The sequence below is a fragment of the Rhineura floridana genome, chromosome 2 (assembly GCF_030035675.1).
Source record: "Rhineura floridana isolate rRhiFlo1 chromosome 2, rRhiFlo1.hap2, whole genome shotgun sequence".
Classification (NCBI taxonomy): Eukaryota; Metazoa; Chordata; class Lepidosauria; order Squamata; family Rhineuridae; genus Rhineura; species Rhineura floridana.
Window position 1 is genome coordinate 23,547,730 of NC_084481.1, and position 21,113 is coordinate 23,568,842.

The 21,113-nt window shown below is 41.3% G+C and overlaps 2 protein-coding genes across 5 annotated transcripts in view; one reads left to right on the plus strand and one right to left on the minus strand.

Annotated features, from left to right (window-relative positions):
- Positions 1-21,113, plus strand: part of DNAH7 (dynein axonemal heavy chain 7) — a 214,745-nt gene that overhangs the window by 176,431 nt on the left and 17,201 nt on the right. For all 4 annotated transcript variants that reach the window (XM_061608175.1, XM_061608178.1, XM_061608177.1 and 1 more), the window contains 3 exons: positions 5,010-5,204; positions 9,393-9,485; positions 20,058-20,234. In XM_061608175.1, the coding sequence (XP_061464159.1) occupies positions 5,010-5,204; positions 9,393-9,485; positions 20,058-20,234 (465 nt within the window). The remainder of the gene's footprint in view (positions 1-5,009; positions 5,205-9,392; positions 9,486-20,057; positions 20,235-21,113) is intronic.
- On the minus strand, positions 11,229-16,667 carry LOC133376303 (baculoviral IAP repeat-containing protein 5.1-like). The gene is made up of 4 exons (XM_061608179.1): positions 16,473-16,667; positions 15,223-15,332; positions 13,288-13,408; positions 11,229-11,708 (listed from the first exon to the last, which is right to left on the minus strand). Exons 1-4 carry the CDS (start codon positions 16,608-16,610, stop codon positions 11,526-11,528), a joined length of 552 nt encoding a protein of 183 aa, XP_061464163.1. The 5' UTR covers positions 16,611-16,667; the 3' UTR covers positions 11,229-11,525.

Genomic DNA, 21,113 nt, shown 5'->3' on the forward strand with positions numbered 1-21,113 from the left:
ACCTTTCCTCGTAAGGGAGTCGCTCCATCCCCTTGATCATTCTGGTTGCCCTCTTCTGAACCTTTTCCAATTCTATAATATCCTTTCTGAGATGAGGCGACCAGAACTGTACACAGTATTCCAAATGTGGCCGCACCATAGATTTATACAACGGCATTATGATATCGGCTGTTTTATTTTCAATACCTTTCCTAATTATCGCTAGCATGGAATTTGCCTTTTTCACAGCTGCTGCACACTGGGTCGACATTTTCATCGTGCTGTCCACCACAACCCCAAGGTCTCTCTCCTGGTCGGTCACCGCCAGTTCAGACCCCATGAGCGTATATGTGAAATTAAGATTTTTTGCTCCAATATGCATAATTTTACACTTGTTTATATTGAATTGCATTTGCCATTTTTCCGCCCATTCACTCAGTTTGGAGAGATCTTTTTGGAGCTCTTCGCAATCCCTTTTTGTTTTAACAACCCTGAACAATTTAGTGTCGTCAGCAAACTTGGCCACTTCACTGCTCACTCCTAATTCTAGGACATTAATGAACAAGTTGAAAAGTACAGGTCCCAATACCGATCCTTGAGGGACTCCACTTTCTACAGCCCTCCATTGGGAGAACTGTCCATTTATTCCTACTCTCTGCTTTCTGCTTCTTAACCAATTCCTTATCCACAAGAGGACCTCTCCTCTTATTCCATGACTGCTAAGCTTCCTCAGAAGCCTTTGGTGAGGTACCTTGTCAAACGCTTTTTGAAAGTCTAAGTACACTATGTCCACTGGATCACCTCTATCTATATGCTTGTTGACACTCTCAAAGAATTCTAATAGGTTACTGAGACAGGACTTTCCCTTGCAGAAGCCATGCTGGCTCTGCTTCAGCAAGGCTTGTTCTTCGATGTGCTTAGTTAATCTAGCTTTAATAATACTTTCTACCAGTTTTCCAGGGACAGAAGTTAAGCTAACTGGCCTGTAATTTCCGGGATCCCCTCTGGATCCCTTTTTGAAGATTGGCGTTACATTTGCCACTTTCCAGTCCTCAGGCACGGAGGAGGACCCGAGGGACAAGTTACATATTTTAGTCAGCAGATCAGCAATTTCACCTTTGAGTTCTTTGAGAACTCTCGGGTGGATGCCATCCGGGCCCGGTGATTTGTCAGTTTTTATATTGTCCATTAAGCTTAGAACTTCCTCTCTCGTTACCACTATTTGTCTTAGTTCCTCAGAATCCCTTCCTGCAAATGTTAGTTCAGGTTCAGGGATCTGCCCTATATCTTCCACTGTGAAGACAGATGCAAAGAATTCATTTAGCTTTTCTGCAATCTCCTTATCGTTCTTTAGTACACCTTTGACTCCCTTATCATCCAAGGGTCCAATTGTCTCCCTAGATGGTCTCCTGCTTTGAATGTATTTATAGAATTTTTTGTTGTTGGTTTTTATGTTCTTAGCAATGTGCTCCTCAAATTCTTTTTTAGCATCCCTTATTGTCTTCTTGCATTTCTTTTGCCAGAGTTTGTGTTCTTTTTTATTTTCTTCATTCGGACAAGACTTCCATTTTTTGAAGGAAGACTTTTTGCCTCTAAGAGCTTCCTTGACTTTGCTCGTTAACCATGCTGGCATCTTCTTGGCCCTGGCGGTACCTTTTCTGATCTGCGGTATGCACTCCAGTTGAGCTTCTAATATAGTGTTTTTAAACAACTTCCAAGCATTTTCGAGTGATGTGACCCTCTGGACTTTGTTTTTCAGCTTTCTTTTTACATTATCAGGCAGCCATACAAATGTAGTTAATACATAAATAAAGATTAGCTGCCCTCAATTTGAAATACCCACAGTGCCCTGGAGCAGCATTACATTGGGTGCACTGGGACACTGGGGGGAAATTTTAAATGATGGGTGTCTTCCCAGATCCAGCGGCTGCCGCCAGATAAATCGTATTCTGGAATTTAAACCTCAGCGACCGACAAGAATACATTTCGAACACTCTCTCATCATCCCATCCACCTTTATAATCCGCCGTGCCAATACTAGAAATAAAGCCTTCTCGACCATAGCGCCCATCCTATGGAATAATCTTCCACCAGAGATCCGACGTTCTTCTTCACTCATGGACTTTCGCCGTCAGTTAAAAACTTTTTTGTTTCTTCTAGCTTTTAAACATTTAATAGTTAATTGATTTTTAATGATTTTATTGTACTCTTATTATTTTATATTAGATTGTATTGGACATTGTTTTTGTTCGCCGCTCTGAATTCTATGAACTAGGGCGGGGTATAAATTATTAAAATAAATAAATAAAATAATAGATCTGTAGCTGGTGGGAGGACCCATCCAAATGCCAGTGCTGATCTGTCCTGCTGGGATGGTTTGGCCCTAACAGCTGCTGAAGGCCAGTGCTGACTCTGGCCCTGGCTCAGACTAAGGAGCCAGATCAAGTCTTTAGGTTTGCAGGATCTGGTGGAACTCTGTTATATTGCCAGATCCATGTGGATAGCTGCAGTACCATCATCTGTGGGAGTGGGAGTGCTGCAGACCAGCATGGTGGTGTAGAAAGTAAGGTGTCTAGGACTGTTGCTAGATTTCCCCGGGTTGGGGGCCTTTGCCACTTACAGATCCACAGAAGTCTGAAGCTCATTTGCCTTGCTGGTTCTAAAGTGTTGAAGGTGAAACACTTACCGGTTGCTAGATAGTGAGCATGTCTTTTCTTCTCTTGCACTCCTGGGATCTGAATAGTATGTAGCAGCAACTTTTAAAAGTTTTTCTTCCAATCCCACAGGCACATCTTATTCAATGATGGGTTGGGGGGGAATGAACTATTGCCCACTGGTGTTATAGGTACAGGGGAAGGATTTCTCCCTCTCCCATCTCTGGTCAGCAGTGGGCAAGTGGTTACAGTGCAATTTCCCCCCATGCACCCCCCACACTATCCACTCTGGAGTAGGGATGGTGGAGAAATTCAGTTCAGTTCGGTTTTAAAGCCAAATTTATCAAATCTGTATTTTCCAAAACAACATGAGAACTGAAACACAGCCATCCTTTGAAATGTGCACTTATCCGAATTTTGCAATGTAGTTCTCCAACCACAAAAATGCATATATTACAGGAAAATGTACTTAACATTAATATCTTGGAGAAAAGAGCACACAAATGCATTATATTAGGAGAAATTGCTTGCAAAATGTGTGCATTAATCAAAACTGTACAAAAATGTGTTTATTAGGAGAAATTTGCACTAAAATACTGAAGAATTTTCATGGTGTTTTTGAAAAACTGAATTTAAGATCACAAAAATGAGAAACCAAGAGAACCGAAATTGACCAATCCTTCCATCCTTACTCTGGAGGTGGAATATCGAGCAATTAGGCTGTATTTGGTGGCTTTGCAGCTTTTCCGCTCCGAGCCAGGCCTAGCTACTTAATTAAAGGTTTGCCAAGTCCACCTTTTTTCGTCACCAACCTCCTGCTTTTGTTTCTCAGACCATCTTTTCCTCAGGGCCAACTATGTGGAAGCAGGAGCTCAATCTTTACAATCCTCCCCTGCTTCCAATCCTGCACCTTCCCTCCAGGCTGGGTCATAGTGGGAGTGGTGGATAAGTAATTAACCACACACACACACTCAAAAAAGAAAGAAAAGAAACCCCACACTAGAATACTCCCAATCCTTGAGGAAGACAGGATGGCAGCTTTCCATCTCATCTGGGATTGGGATCAGCTTGTCCTCTGGACAATAGGAATGTGTGGGAAAGTTGATAGGGTCTAGGGTTGGGATCTGCATGGTGGAATCAGTTCAGAACACATTCTGATAAACTGTCAAGACGGTTGTGGCCTGTGTTTATTTTCCTGCAATCCGTTGCTTTTCTTGATTCATTATTCTGCTCGCTGCTGCCAAGACAACTGATTGCTGTGCCTCCTCCCTGCTGAATGCAGCTCACACAAATGTATACACACACGTGCATACACACATGGGAGGGAGAAATTAGCAAACAAAGACATGCTCATCAATTTCAGACACTTCTCCTTCCTCCTTGTCAATCTCAAGTTAGCAAGCAAAGCAGGCTGATCAGTTTAAGTTATATTGGATGTGGTAAAAATCATCATCGGGAAAAGCTATGGAAGTTCTCGGGTTTCAGGATTGTTCCACAAAGAACACACCTGCGAATGATCAAGGAGTCCAATTTCACATTTGATTTCATTGAAATCCTCCCCCATTCCTAATAGGGTCTCTTGGGATATAACCCTTCTACCTTTCTGCCTATTAACATTGTTCTTTGGTTATGTCCTGGTACATGACCCTGTGGTCATGCACTTGTTCATTACTGGTAGCATCCTTTTCCCTGCTGGCAGCTTTTCCGCCTTTTCTGGCAGCTTTTCCAGTTCGGTCTAGGAAAGCTGGAGGAATGTTTAGTCAAGCAGTAACTGGCCCTATCTCCTAGCTTATGGTAGAGGATATCCTGAAGGATAGTGACTGCCCTCCTGCCTTTCTCAAAAACAGACAATTAAAACTAGAGTATTATAACCCCTGTTTTCAAGCCATTGCAGGGCTGATCCACACAGTTACTATGCCAGAGATGATCATGTGACTTAGTCAGTGTCACCTACAGATTTTGAGTGGCCGTGGGTAACATGTACTTCATGGGCCCTGAGTGATCCCACCCCATTGTCATTGTCACCACTGTCCATTCACTTGCCCTCCCTCCCTCCTTGTGAGCTCAATCCACTGGACCGCTCAGAAGACTGCTCCTCCTCTGCCTTTTCTTCGTTGTTATCATTGGTTCCATGTTTGCAGAGGGCAAGTAAACAGACAGCAATACAAGCAGGAGAAGGAGGAGGTTCATGGGACTCTGGGGGGTCAGCAATGGGCCCCTTATCAGGGTGTGGGCTTTGGCAGGTGCTTGACAGTGTTGATTCTTGATCCTTCTCGTGGACTTGGCTCTAATGACATGGGTGTCTGTAGCACTGAACTGTCTTCAAAAGTTGTCAAGTTCTTATGCTGTATTATATTTTGTCTTCATTCACTACAGATTGATGAGACTGAATGGAAATTTTTGCTAACAGGAGGCATAGGCCTGGACAATCCCTACTCCAATCCTTGCCCTTGGCTTCCCCAGAAATCATGGGATGAAATCTGCCGCCTTGATGATTTGCCAGGCTTCAGAAGCATTCGGAAGGAATTTATGCACTTGAAGGACGGATGGAAATCAGTCTATGATAGTTTGGTATGCTGCCCATAATTTTTTATCCCTTTTTGCTAGGCAGTCAAACATTCAAACCCGTTCCACCCTCAAAATTTGAACCATATGCAGTATTTTTACACTTACTCTTTACTCTTTTTTTGTAGGAAGAGTCATTATTATTGAATATTATGTCAAAGGAAGAATGTAGCTTTTGAGATAACCTGGAAGGAGGGAACGAGCTGTTTGCAAGTTTTATAAGCCTGGTAGGACTGCTCAGAGTAGACCCATTGAAGTTAACAGACACAGCTAACTTGGATGCATTAATTTCAGTGGGTCTACACTAAGTAGGATTTCTTTGAATACAGCCTTGTTTCTTGGAGGTGGGATGGGAGAGAATATTAGTATAAATAATGTTGTTCCTTGTAAAAAATATCCTTCAGATTTCTCCTAAACATTGCGGTGAATTTATATTCTTATTTTTCTGTATTTAGTTGTATATTGAGAGCCAGTGTGGTATAGCTTAACAGTCCAGCTTTATGAGGGATTGTATTGTCACTATCATTCATAAGCCAAAGTCATTGTTAGTTCATTGTTGAAATGGTGATCAGTCTTTTCAGTATGCTAGTCGTAGGATCAGGAAGTAGAATTTCATGGTGCAGCACCTCTTCTCTGTTGTTTGCTAGTAAAGTACATGCTTTGCACACATAAACATCTTAATTTTATTTATTTATTTTTATTTATTACATTTATATACCGCCCCATAGCCAAAGCTCTCTAGGCGGTTTACAAAAATTAAAAACATTGAACATTAAAAACAGATATATAATTTTTAAAAAACCATACAAATTTTAAAACCATGAAGCACTGATAAACAAGGTAAAAGACCTGGCTTCAGAGCTTAGCACATGCTGTTAGAATGCCTGGGAGAAAAGGAAAGTTTTGATCTGGCGCCGAAAGGATAACAATGTTGGCGCCAGGCGAACTTCATTGGGGAGATCATTCCATAATTTGGGGGCCACCACTGAAAAGGCCCTCTCCCTTGTTGCCAGACTCCAAGCTTCCCTTGGAGTAGACATCTGGAGGAGGACCTTTGATGTTGAGCCTAGTGTACAGGTGGGTTCGTGGGAGAGGCGTTTAGTCAGGTATTTTGGTCCCAAGCTGTGTTAGACTTTATAGGTTAAAACCAGCACCTTGAATCGGGCTCGGAAACATATAGGCTGCCAATGCAAATGGGCCAGAATCTGTTTTATATGTTCGAACCATCTAGTCCCTGTTACAATCTGGCCACTGCATTTTGCACAAGCTGCAGTTGCTGAACCGTCTTCAAAGGCAGCCCCACGTAGAGCGCATTGTAGTAATCTAATTTGAAGGTTACCAGAGCATGGACAACTGAAGACAGGCTATCCCTGTCCAGATAGGGGCATAGCTGGGCCACCAACCAAAGTTGGTAGAAGGCACTCCGTGCCAGTGAGGCTACCTGTGCCTCAAGTGACAGATGGTTCTAGGAGAACCCCCAAGCTACAAACCTTAAGTTCAAAATTTGGAGGTTCATTGAGGAGGAGACCAGTGAGGAGGAAACAACCTTGTAGGTTTGAGTGCGTGTTTGCATCTGGTGTGTATTTACAGCTGAACTGTGATCATTGACTCCAGTTCAGCAGAGTGCACATTCATCAAGAGAGTGTGTGAGTGTGAATGTGTGTGTGTGTGTGTGTGTGTGTGTGTGTGTGTGTGTGTGTGTGTGTGTGTGTGTGTGTGTGTGTGTGTGAGAGAGAGAGAGAGAGAGAGAGAGAGAGAGAGAGAGAGAAGCCAGAATCTCATCAATCAGCTGTTTGGTAGGAAAAGAGAAGCAGGGAGGTAATAGAAGTACCCCCACTTCCACCCTCAAACACAGGATGGGAGGGATTTTCTCTTTGTTTACTGAGAGATACACACATAACTCTGGTTGCTGGATCTGACTTGGCAATAATGTGCACAGCACCTGTTGATAGGTTTCCTATTTAGCCAGGGATATGTGTGTGGAAACAGGAAAGATAGCCCCTGACTGTATTTGGGTGGTGTGGTTTTTCACCTGAACACAGTAAAGACTTTGAATGCTCAGGCGCACAAGGAGTTAGCACATCTGCCTGGAGCAGCAGGTTCATGACATTATGACCATGAAGTTTCATCGATCCAACTATTATTATTATTATTATTATTATTATTATTATTATATAATAATAAAATACCCCACCCTTTTTCCAAACTGGAACTCAAGGCGGCTTCCAGATAAAAGTAAGTACATATCATTAAGAACATATATAAAACATATAAACATATAAAAATCAGCATTAAAACAGAATTAAACTATTAAGATGTTAAAACCAATTAGCCACACACTTAAAATACTGCAACCCAGTTTAAGAGCATACAAGTAAAACAATAACATACAGCATCCTCTTCAGTCACTACCCTTAAAGCCTTCGGTTCCAAAGGCCTGCCGGAAGAAAAAAGTCTTTAGCTGTCGGCGGAAGGATTGCACAGAGGAGGCCATTCTTGCCTCCCTAGGGAGGGAGTTCCAGAGCCTAGGGGCAGCCACCAAAAAGGCCCTGTCTTGTGTCCCCACCAGTCGCACTTGTGAAGGTGTTGGGATTGCAAGAAGGGTCTCTCCTGAAGATCTCAGGGTCTAGGCAGGGAGATACAGTCTGACAGATAGCCTGGACCTAAGCCGTATAGGGCTTTATAGGTCATAACCAGCACTTTGAATTGTGTCCAGAAACAGATTGGCAGCCAGTGGGACTGCAGGGGAGTTGTATGCCCCATCCTGAGCACTTATTTGGTGGCATTTTAATACTTAGGACTGGGTTACTGTTGTAAGGTTACTTTTACGATAAGAACATTACCTGTTAAACTGGTTAACTCAGAAATCTATTTAGATTGCATAGGCTTTGTGTTAATTCTGAGAATAAAATGCTATGGTACTGCATAGCTTCTACCACATTACCAGAACTCAATGGCTTTTTTAGAGAGTGGTGTTCTATAAAACATGGGACAAAAATATTAAGAAAGGGATCATTCCACTATCACTTTTTAGCATGCTTACAACTTTGGACTCCAAGAAAATGTTTTGTATATGAAAAGTTTTTTCTTAATTATTCCTGCAAGTATCATATTTTAATTTATAACTTTAATTGCATGCTTAATGCTTGCCCTGTCATTAAATATTCTGTATCATGAACAGACAACTGAAAGCATTCACATTAATGATTTTGGAACAGAACCATGAATTTTCATTTCTTAATGGGAAATTACTTATGGAGAAAGCCTTCCCTTATTCATATTCTTACCACTATAAGCTACAGTGGCATCATTTTCTGATTGCTTACTTTTCCAGTTTTTTTCTTTTGTTGTTCTTCAGGATCCATCTGATTTATCTATTTTCTAGGACTGCACATTTTAATCTTTGTTGTGTGCGGGTAAAAGAAACAAGAAGACCTGGCTTTGTTTTCAATAATGACCCGATACTAAAATACTATAGTCCAAAACATCTGGAGGGCCCCAGGTTGGGAAAGGCTCCATTTCACATTGCTTTCACTTGTTCAAGTTCTCTATGTAGCAGATCCCTGGGTACAATTAAAAACATAATGAAAAGGAGATTCCAGAGGAGAGGCTTATACAGAAACATTATGTGGGAGGAAGTCCTCCTCCTCCTTCTACTGCAGGGTTCTAAATAAATGCACAATTTCCTGCATAAACACATTTGCAGCACCACATGGAAAGAAGGGGCTTTGGAGAGGACTATTTGGAGTGGAAAAATGGGGTCACCTCCACGCCATACACTTAAAGCATATGACTTCTCCCAAAGAATCCTGAAAACTGTAGTTTGTTAAGGGTGCTAGGAATTGTAGCTCTGTGGGGGTAAACTACAGTTCCCAGCATTCTTTGGGGAAAGCCATGCGTTTAAAATATATGGTGTGGATGGGACGTTGCTTTCAGGCAGGGTTAAGCATCTTTTCCTTCTGTTCTCTAAAGTCATCCCATTCTGAAATTTTCATCAACATGTTTAAAAGTGTTTTAGTGTGTGTGTCAAGAGAAAGAGAATGCAAGCATGGGTGCTTAGCCTTCCTTCATTCTTGAGAATTCCCTACATGCAATCAATATGGTCAACTCCGATAAGTGGTGTGTGTGTGTGGGGGGGAGACTTTGAGTCTGGTAAAGCTGAACCACATCGCATGTCTCTATGTGCGTTTGCAGGAACCTCATCACGAGACATTTCCAGAGGAGTGGCAAGAAAAAGTGGGGGAGTTCCAAAGGATGCTCATCATTCGCTGCCTGAGACCTGACAAAGTAGGTGTGGTCAAGCGTGGCACACTTGTGCAAGCAGACTCAGCAGAAACTTTGAAGCTTCCTGAATCTGTCTCCCTTAAAGAGAGCTAGGCCCTTGTTCCTAATCTATTTATTTATTTTTATTTTATTTATTAGATTTTTATACCGCCTGACTAGCATAGCTCTCTGGGCGGTGTACAACAGAAAATACAAATACATCTCATAAAATCCCATATTAAATACAACAAAAACATGTAAAAAGAAGAAACAATCTAAAATCAATTACACAAATTTTAAAATTTAAATTAAAACGCCATAGAAAAGAGGCAAGTCTTAAGCTGGCGCCGAAAAGACAGCAGTGTCGGCGCCATACGCACCTCATCGGGGAGACTGTTCCAGAGTTCGGGGGCCACCACTGAGAAGGCCCTAGTTCTTGTCACCACCCTCCGAGCCTCCCTATGAGACGGGACTCGGAGGAGGGCCTTCGAGGTAGAGCGCAGTGTCCGGGCAGGTTCATATCGGGAGAGGCATTCCAACAGATATTGTGTTGGAGATAAAGTTGGAGATCGGAAGTACAAGAGAGCTGAAGGTGGTAAGGGGATACAGTCACCACTGGTTCTCTGTGTGAAGTTTACTTCTTGATATGGGCACTTTTTTCAGTATTAACACCATCCTCTCTGACCCAGTTATTTTGTAGAATCCAGACATTCTCATTTCACCCATTTGTTACTCAGAGGGAATTTTCAGAGGTCATGTTGCATGTGTGGCCAACCCTTGTAGGTGTAAATTACATTAGATCACTTGTCCTGGCAGCGTTCAGGACATGGACTGCAGTATGTGACACCCATCCCCCCTGTTACCTAGTTGCCCCTTCTACCTGTTCTAAAATGCTGCTCCTTTGGTATGGAGTTCCAAGAGTCCGCCATAGCAAGCCTTCCCGTGGTTTCCAGGCAAAAGGGGTGTATGTGATAAACAATAAATTTGTCAGTTTCCTGAAGCCAGCAGGGTTAAAACCAACCTCTTTTCAATGTGTTCATTTCAATTAATGCAATAATCCATTTTTCCCTTGCCCACTATTAAGCTTATTTCAAAATGATGGAAGATGACTTTGATGTATGGTATTGACTGAATTGTTTTATTTCAATGTACTGCTGTCTCACCCTTACAGTACTGCACCTGTTCTCCTGGTTTATTTTTCTGTTTCGTACAACTTGCAGTTACCCTGGGAAAACCCTAAAAAACAAACTATAAGATGATTATAGATGTGAAAGGGGGCAGTCTGCCGCTTTCACTTAAGTAAGGCCTCAAGTATGTAGCACAGATGCCCATATACTACTTTTGATCCACAGGAGCACTGTTGACAGAGCTTTGGGTTGCTGCCAATGCGAGAGTAGACCCAGTGAAAGTAATGAGCAAAACTAACTTAGGTCCATTAATTACAGGGGTTCTGCTCTGAGCAGAACTCAGATATAACATTTTAATGTCCTCACCTCTGCAGGGAGTCCTGCTTACAGCATAAAGACAAAAATAAAGTGATATGAAGTTCACAAGGCGCTTGAAAGTTTGCTTCATCGTGCCTTATCCCTCCATGCAGCAAGTGCATTAATGAAATACAAGCTCTTAAATGGCAGGAGCTGACAGGAATAGTACAGCCATGCCAGATGAAGAGGGGATTACATACAGCCCAGTTAGCATGGAATCAGAAGTAGTGTGTGCAAAAGTGGTCTGCTTCACTGTCACTGACGGAGAAGAGCCCTACAGATCTATCCAAAAATCTTTATTTGAAGATCCCATTCTCCTACCCCCCTAAACACAATATTGCAGTTTAATGGATGTCTTCCATAAGTCAAGAATATTTCCCCCCTTTTTCATTCACTGGTTTCATATAAAACAACACTACACACAAAATGCTTCCAGCAAATTTGCAAGATAGATGGCCCAATCTTTCCCCCGTGCCACACTGCTCACCTAAGGGCTTCTGCCAGGTATATACTACAGTACTTGCATTACTGTTTGTCAGTAGAACAGCCTCCCCTCGTGTCCGTTGTGACCCATTTTCTTCTATGTGGTGGTTGGCACACAGTTCTCTTTTGGAATAGGAGCCGGACACGGCCGGAGCAACTGGGGCAGCTTCTCAGATTCTGGAGTATACTGGTACTTATTCATGAAGTGGTCCACAAGACGTTTCCTGGTTACAGCCACTTCTTTTTCAAAGGCATTTATTATACTTCTGCCAGTTTTGCTCTGAAGCAACAAGAGAAAACATTGTATTTAATTGCAGTTAAAGAAAAAGCTAAGAATCATGAGCAGCAACGAAGTTTTACAGGACATGTAAGTGCCTGATGCTTCTTGTTCTTCTTCATACTTCTGTTGTGAAGACAGAACTTTTAACATGTTCTCCAGACAACGTGAACAAAATTCTAGCACAGGAGTACCATAGCACATCTCAATAGGATGGTAGGTGGGGTCAGAGAAAGATGATGTGGAGAGGCAGAGTAGTAGCACAGGGAACAGACAGCATGAAGTACTAGTATTTCTGCACCAGCCCCTTGCCCCACCACTAGGGATGGGGGAGAAATTCAATTTGGTTCCCATTTAAAGCTGAATTTATCAAATTCACGCTTTCTGCAACAATATAAAAACCAAATCACAGCTGCCCTTCAAAATTCTGTGGCTCAGTTCTCTGACCAAACAATGTTTACAAAAATGCGTATGTGAGCATGAAAATTAATATATTAGTGAAACAAAAATGGATTATATTAGGAGAAATTGCTTGCAAAACTCTCTACATTAGTCAAAATCCCCTATAAAAATATGCGTATTACGAGAAATTTGCACTAAAATGCTGAAGGATCTTTTATTTAAAAATTTGCACATTTCTGCAGAAATGTGGAGAACTGAATTGAAGACTGGAAATATGACAAACTGAACTGAAATTGACAGATCTTTCCATCCCTACCCATCATCACCACCACACACAATATCTGAATAACTTCAAACATCAGCTGTGGAAGTTCTCCAGGCCTTCTCATGTTCCATGTGAACACACTGCCAAGACGTAGCAGTTACATGTTTCTGCATTGCAATTAATTTTTACTCTGCTATGACCAGAGGGTCTTACTGGAGGAAACCACACTTCCCTGCACACACACTTCATCACCACTGTGATGGGCTAATCAGGTCAGGGAAAATATAATTGTTTATGGAGCCTGAAGTACTATAGGCAGTGGTGGCTGGTGGACTCCATGTCAGTGGGGCCGTGGAATCTGCTCTGGGTTTTTGTCTGAACTTTCAAGGAGCTATCCAAGGTGCTTTCTCCTCTAATGTTTGGACTAAAACCTGGAACAGATTCGACTGCCTCTCTGACATGGAGCCACCAGCTGTCACTGATAATAGGAGTCTCCTTATTTCAATATTTAAATAGAAAATGTTTTGTGACAACAGAACTGCTAATGATAGTCACCATTTCCAACCCCACAGTGTCTGCTTGGATCAACACTGGCATGACATAGCATTGTTTCAGGATTTTGTGAGGGAGAATTGTTAGCCTCCCCTAATGTTGGTCCAAGAGAGGTTGGGGGGAGGGGGGGAGAGAGAGAGTATTATGGTTTTACTCCCACTTGCAATAGCAAAACATTTTTAAAAACAAAGAAAAGTCACCGCTGTGTAAGGCCCCCACCCCTGAATATTAAATAGAATTCTAAATAAGTCAAACAGCCCTCAGCATTTTCCACCTCTAAATGGGATAGCCCCTTTCAGCTCAGCCGATATCAAAGCACTTTAATTTAAACCAAAACCCACAGATATCAGTATGTTTACTTACTAGAAAAATCCTAACCCGTTCCATCTCTAGTTCATAATATTCTTCAACTGTCAGGTCATCAAAACTCTTAGAAAGAGCCAAAAACCCACAGGAGTCCTGGCTACGCTTTGAGTGTTCCAACCTGCAGTGGGAACAGGTCATTAATAAGATGCAAGATGAACCACTTAAGAGCACCAGGAAAGGCTGGAGGAGACTTCTGGCATATAGCTACAATTACAAAATGTTCCCAGTGGTCTAAGCTTGCTGCTACAGTATATATCATCGTCCAGCATTAGTGAGAATTAGTCTAAATAAGTGACATGGAAATGATATATGGTGGCTTGCCAGCTCTTTGATTAGGCAGATTACCTTGTTGTGTCCTCAGTGGGAGCTAAAAGCTGTGAGATAAATTGAAATACAAAGATGGTTGACAGGTACCCATCAGAGCTTGGGGAAGATAACACCACCCATATATGCACAGCAGCCAATAAGAAGGTGTTGATGCAAGGTGCGTGTGTGAGAACTGAAACACAGCCATTTTTTCAAATTTGTACGTATCTGAATTTTGTGGTGATTTCACCCACCATTGTTTACAAAAATGCATATATTAGGGAATAGTGTGCATAAAAATGAATATATAAGTGAAAACAACATACAAAAATGTATTATATTGGGAGATATTGCTTGCAAAAATGTGTACATTTATCAAAACTGCATATAAAAGTGAGTTTATTAGGAGAAATCAGAGCTTGGAAAAGTTATTTTTTTGAACTACAACTCCCATCAGCCCAATCCAGTGGCCATGCTGGCTGGGACTGATGGGAGTTGTAGTTTTAAAAAAGTAACTTTTCCAAGCTCTGGGAGAAATTCACATTAAAAAAAATTTTATGAGGTTTTTTTTTTGTTTTTTTTAAAGCAAATTGCTGCAGAAATATAGAAAACTACAAGATGGAAAAATTAAAAACAGAGAAGCAAAATTGACAGATCCTTCCATCCTTACTCATAACCAATAGGTTGAAGATTAACTCTTCATCACCATTCTCATTTTTTCATTGACAAAATCTCCCCTTCCCCATGTTGCTTCAATAAGATCTATGATTTAGATTCATGCTTTCTAACCAATCTAAGTTAATCAAGGTGGACCTGGAGTAGAAAGTTTGGCCTTATCCAGAAAGACTTGCTTCATATTTCAATAGTCAGTTTTCACTTTGGACAAGGCTAGGCCAGAGAATTCAGGGCTTACCCACATGCAAGCATAACTTAGCGCTAAAGACTCTGTTTTTACCTCCATTTTCTGTTTGCACCATCCACAGTAAGGGCTCAATGCAAGCTACAAACACGGTGTTTTCTAGTCACACTTGAGCGGAAGCATCAATTGCACAGTTTCTTAAAGACAACACCCTCTAACATTCCCACTCCCTCTGGTTACCTGGAAACCAAGCATGCTCAGTTTGTTCTACCAGTAAGTTTCATTTCAAACAAAAACCCGGAAGTGCGATTTGTATTTTCACTAGTACAGTACAGATGAAATACAAATCTTTGTTTGAGCATTGTTATACTTTTCTGCACAAGTTAGGGGGGGAGAAAATAAAGGCACTGTGTGCAGCAACATAAAAAAGCATTGCAGAAAGTGGGGGAGAGTATCTGTAAGCTGCAGGAAATAAAATGAAGGAAGGAAGAGCGAGTGGGCATGGAGAAGGGAATGATTGACACACCCACCTAAAAGCATTGGAGCAAAGCATCTGCAAGCTCTAGAGATATGGAGTGAAGGCTTTTTTCCTTCACTTTTCGGATTATCAGAGGATTGGGTTAGTACAGGTTTACAGGGGGGAAACTGTGTGATAGCTTCCATTTGCCAGTAACTTCATGTGAACCATGCAAATTAAAAGGGGATGCAAGTAGCACCAGACACAGTAAAACCCTGTGTAGATGAGCCCCCAGTTGGGCTATACTTACTGGGGATCATGATGTGGCTCCCAGCCCTCCAACTCTATCAAGCAGAAGAAACACTTTGCCACATCAGGTTCATTTGCACTTGGACAGTGGATAAAGCCAGCACTGGCCATCTGAATGAGAAGATAACCGCATGTTGAAGACACAGACAGGACAGATCTGTTGTGTAATATGGGATGATCCTTGCATCATTTGACCCCTTTATTTGAACATGCCACTCTTTAGACTGACGGCTTACAATACTTTATTCCCCACACTGGAAGTTAAACCAAGATACTAAGAAAGGTTTGCATTTCTGCTAATCGTATTTTCAGATGTACCTAGACTGCTCCCTGTTGCCATATTTTTAAGGCTTGGTAGCAGTCTTACATGAAAGTTAAGCTCCACATATATGTTCCAATCCATGTACCTCCTGCTTAGCTTGATCACAGAAACTTGTACAGCTTACAGGACCTAAGATCCAAGCTCTTCAACTTTACATTTTACAAACTTTATATCTTGCAAGATGAAGTTAAGCTTTGTAAGGAGCTTTGCTCTGCTCCATCAGCTCTTTGCAAGATTTATTTAACTTGCAAGAGAGTTGTATATTTTTTTTTAAATGTGCACATTCAAAGTTTCTTTTACTAGAACCCTGTGGTCAGCTGACTAGACCCATATACAGGAACAGGGTACTTCTGAGAACAGGCTCAGCTAAGGAATTTGTGATCACTACTAGAACCAAATTCACAAGTCCTTTCACATGAAAATCTATTCCTGGTCTGTCTCTCTCTCGCCCACGGTTCTTTTTCAGCAGCCCAATTGGGGGGCGGGGGCGGGAGGGAAGCTTTTTAATCTTTGTGGTTAGACATCTTGGAAGCAGAAGTCCTTGCTAATCTACTTCAAATCACCCAGAGATCTAACAGCAGATCCTCATTTTTCTTTTAGGGGGGAAAATTCTCTAGGATTTATAATAGTTAGAACCACAGGATGATGTAGGATTGGGGAAGGAAGACAGAAAGGAAAGAGTGTTGCTTAAGCGTTTGTATCCTTAAGCTCACAGACATTGTCAAAAAATTATAAACAAGATGGAATTGAGATGAGAATAGACTTGACTCTGGGAATTTAAATGAGACTTTAAGTAGCTTTGTTCACTGAAAACATTATTTAGGTTACAGTTATTTGCCCCCTACACTCAGTAGCACTTACTATGAAATACATACTTAGTCTACAATCTTTTAAAAATTCATCAGAATGCAATAGCTTCCCAGACTTACATTTTCAGGAGAACATTTGCAGTTCTCTGTAAAAGGCCAGTGTGTGAAAGTTTTCAAGCGATTCTCATACTCATGCAGGTCTCTAAATTCAAACAGGCATTTGGCATTTGAACTGATCTCTCTTAGGAAAGCCTCCATTTAAGAAACCAATTCCTTGACTTTCCTTCTTAGCAGTATTCCCCAGTTGTAGACTCTGGTGTGACTTACCCCTTTATATTTAAGGCACAGCATTAAGCTGATTTGATTTGTCTCACCTGTAAACATCAGCTAAAAAATAGCAAACGCCCCAAAGTAATCTTCAACAGTCAAAAGAGTAAGCTGTGGAAAAAATCAAGAGTCAAGCCCCCTTCATTTTACACATCTGTTCAAATAATTGTATTTTAAAGTATTTTTGCTTTGCTCTTTGGCCCCAAAAGGCTCTGAGAGTAGCTTAACATGATCAATAATAAGCTTAGGCTTTACATTCTAAAAAACACAACACAAAAGGAAAAGGGGCTTGCTGGAAAGAGGAAAAAAGCAAACTCTGGCACCAGTTCTTAGTTACAAGGCTTTTATAAGTGTTCTTTTCTGGCAGCAAGTGGGAAGGGAAGTTCACTACAACTGTTCCTCCTTGGTTGATTTTTTAAAAATAAAAATATTGTGCAAAAATGCAGTGAAAGTTAAACCCTGTTTGTTCAGGTTTGTTCCTGCATTGAGCTGGAGGATGGACTTGATAGCCTTATAGGCCCCTTCCTACTCTACTATTCTATTATTCTAAGCATGTTTACCTGGAAGTAAACATTACTTATTGCAAAGTAAGCCCTACTGAAGTCTTACTGACTTCAGTAGGGCTTCCTTTGCAGTAAGCATGCTTAGTATCGCCCATGCATACACACACACACACTTTATGTTAATAGGCTGTGCAGTTATCTTTTAAACTGGGGCTTAACTTGGGCTGCAAGCCTATATGCACTTACCTAGGAACTCAGGAGGACTTACTTCTGAGCAGACATGTTTAGGATTGTGCTGTTAGTCATCTTTATTAATACAATCCTGGAACCATATAATGACAAAATATTTCATATGAATTCAGTTCGGTGACTTTAATGATCTTTTTGCAGCCTGATTTTATGCACCTTTTAACTGAAAAGAAGCATGTTCCACTGACTCTGAGCTCATTGGAGCTTATTCTCATCAGGTAATATGCATAGGTCTTTCAGTACAATCCTGTGCATGTTTACTCAGAAGTGACTTCATTTGTGCTTATTTCCCAGAGAAGTGTGTGTAGGGTTACACCTTCAATAATGTTTTATTATGCTAGCCCAGAGCTTGGGGAAGTTACTTTTTTGAACTACAACTCCCATCAGCCCCAGCCAGCACCATACTGGCTGGGGCTGATGGGAGTTGTAGTTCAAAAAAAGTAACTTCCCCAAGCTCTGTGCTAGCCCACCATAGTGAACCACACTGCACAGTATGAGGTGATCAGATGCAAAGGACGCTCCTGTACCTTTAAGAGTTGTGTATCTGAGGGAGTTCAGCAGGTGCTACTTCTCTCATTCCTTCATGATAAGCTGCACCTGCTTGAACATCTTTTTTTTTCCATCACAGAGGTATAGGTACCGGATTTTGAATCGCCATATCCATGCTTTTTTTCTTGAGTTGGTATAGTGTACAGTCCATGGTTCAAATGCTACATTGGTCAGGAACTTGCTTCAGTACGCGTATGATGATAAGGCCTACTTCAGAGGGATGTTGTCAAGAGTTCTGAGATATGAAGCACCTTGAACACATATGTATATAAATGTCAGGCACTGATAATACTATTTATGGGACAAAGTATCTGATGTCTTTAACAGTTGCCTAACAGACAGAAGCCTTTGCTCATAACATTTTCCCATACAGCTGGCAAAACCTACCCTCTGTATTATATATCTTGGTTATACCTACAAGGTGTTTTGTGAGGAGGGAAAATGGAAGGAAAAGGTGAGGAGCTGGCAGAAGTGGCCAGGAAGAACGAAGGGACCCTAGCTCAGTGGCAGAGTACATCTTTTGCATGCAGAATGTCCCAGGTTCAATTCGTGGCACCTCCAGTTAGAAGGATGGTGGGAAAGACCCACCATCTGCTAGCCAGAGTAGACAATACTGGGCTAGATGGACAAATATTTTTACCTAGTATAAGGAAACTTCCGGTATTCCTGCAGTGAAGTTAATGTTGGAGCAAAGTATTGGTGGAGAGATAAGGAATTGCTACAACTCTTTGCTTTAGTAACTCCTTGCCCCTAGCCCACTCCACCATCATAGACATTCTCAGTGACCAGAGTTGGTGTGTAATATGTGGAGAATAATAGGATTGGGCTGCCCAACAGTATTCAAAAGAATGGCATCAAATATGAACATAATGGTCAAAGTCAATACTTTGGATCTCCTCCAGACAGCCTGTTTATTTTGCATTCATTCTGATTTGCTTGCACAAAACTTACACGGTAGTTAAACTATGCCTGGTCTTTAATGAGCATTCATTCTGATTTGTCATAAGGGTGGATATATGACAATGAGTACTTGCAAGGTGTTTACATATCTTCCTCTTAATTATTTATTTATTCCACACCTTTAAGTGCATTTCTGCATCACTTTCTTAACCACAACAAAGTTTTTTTTAATGGATTTATAGTGCTGGGGCAGGGGTGCGCAACCTTTTTGGCTTCACAGGCCAGATCCTTATCAGGAGCGGTCTTGGAGGCCAAACTGACATCAGGTGATTTGTCACTTTGGCATCCTTAAGTCAGAAATCAAAAGCATCTCGCAGACAGCAAAGTGCTGGTAAAACAAAATCTTTTTCCTGCTAAAATGAAGGAAAAAAACCCTTTATTTTTAGTAGCTGTTTCAATGTAAACCCTTTCTCAATTAAGTGAATCCTGATTCAATGACTCCTGCCAAACTCAGCAGGATTTAGACACACACACCCATCAGCTGATGAGCAGGATTTAAATACTGCTGCATTTACTGCGAGTACCAGTTCCCCGTGGGGAACTGGCCTGTACAGCCAATGCAAGATCAAGCCCCACCACCCTCAGCTAAACAACAAGGGTGTGTGGTTTGGGGAAGGTGGCCTCATGGGTCAAACTGGATCCTCTGGTAGGCCAAGATTGGGCCATAGGTCAGAGGTTCCCCGTTCCTGTATAAGGGTGACAGCACTTTAATCTCCTTTAATTGTGGAAACCTACATTTCCAGTATGTGCTTGAATACCTCCTGCAAAGTATTGACTGTCTGGAGGCATCCTTGGAAGTTTACATAATAGTGCAGCCCTTTCTTCTGCTTTGCTATTTCATCCTGTTCATTATTAATGTATCTGTTCATTTTAATTTTTATAAGAGAACTAAAAGATACAAGGTATCCTTTTTGTGTATCTATTCATTTATACACGTGACTGATGTATGTTTGCATTACATGACTGACTGAATAATCAAAGAGATGCTGTGATGAGCTCAGTATAAACGGATTGCATTATAGCTTATTTGCCTCTCATCTTAAAACATGTAGTGTAAAATCCATGTCTTTTAACAACAAAAAAGGCCTCATTTCCTTTTTCATACTTCACTTTCTAGATTATTCCAATGGTGCAGGAGTTTATCATTGGCAACTTGGGGCGTATGTTTATTGAACCACCTCCGTTTGATTTGTCCAAAGCTTTTGGTGACAGTCATTGCTGTGCCCCATTGATTTTTGTGTTGTCTCCTGGTGCAGATCCTATGGCGGCTCTTCTCAAGTTTGCTGATGACCAGGTGTGTTGATGACCACTGCAATGACATTAAGTTTCTTTGTGGGTGTGAGGCTTTAAAAGCAGGGACCACCAGTTCTGAATCATTTGTTCAGTGAGATGACTCATGAGCAAGCGACTTCAGGATTACTGTGAACCTCTGAGTGGTTGAGTATGTGGGTTCCTTTTAAGAATTTGGCTTGATCTTGAGGTGCTAGTATATACACACAAAGCCAGATAAATATTACTGTGATCAATACTGTACCATTTATCATTTCTCAGCCCTTGTTTTATGCATAAATGAATTCCTGTACAATGGTGCATTCCCATAATTTTAGGCTCTCAAGTGAATGGTCTTGCATACCACCACCCCTTCTGGTTAGATGGTAAGGTGTATTTACTTTGCTTATTTCAAAATGTAGGAAGCCTCTCTTCCTGTTAATTCTGCTGAGTGGCACTCTGGCCTTCTATGATAAATTCCTACCTCGATGGAACCACTGGTCCTATAACCTCCGGCTTCTCCATTCACTTCAATATAGGAAGCATGTGTACAGTTCCATGGTAGTGAAGGAGGAGACTCCATATGCGCACTGGAGCTTTTGCATCTGGAACCAAGTGCTGGAATCCTATTGGGAAAGGCTTTGCTACCCTGGATTTCACAAATAGGCATAATGACTCATGAAACCATAGGCTTAAAATCCAGCGCACTTTCCAATTTTATCTTATATGCGTTATAAAAGATACAGTTTAAATTCAGGTCAAGAACTGAGAAGCCAGTACTGACATGGTCACAAGTCGATCTCCAAATGTAAGACAGTTTTGCTCGTAATATTCTTTTTTTCTGTATAGTCTCATTCTTAAGATGAGTTGTTAGGTGTCACTCTTGTACTTAAATGGGTTTGCT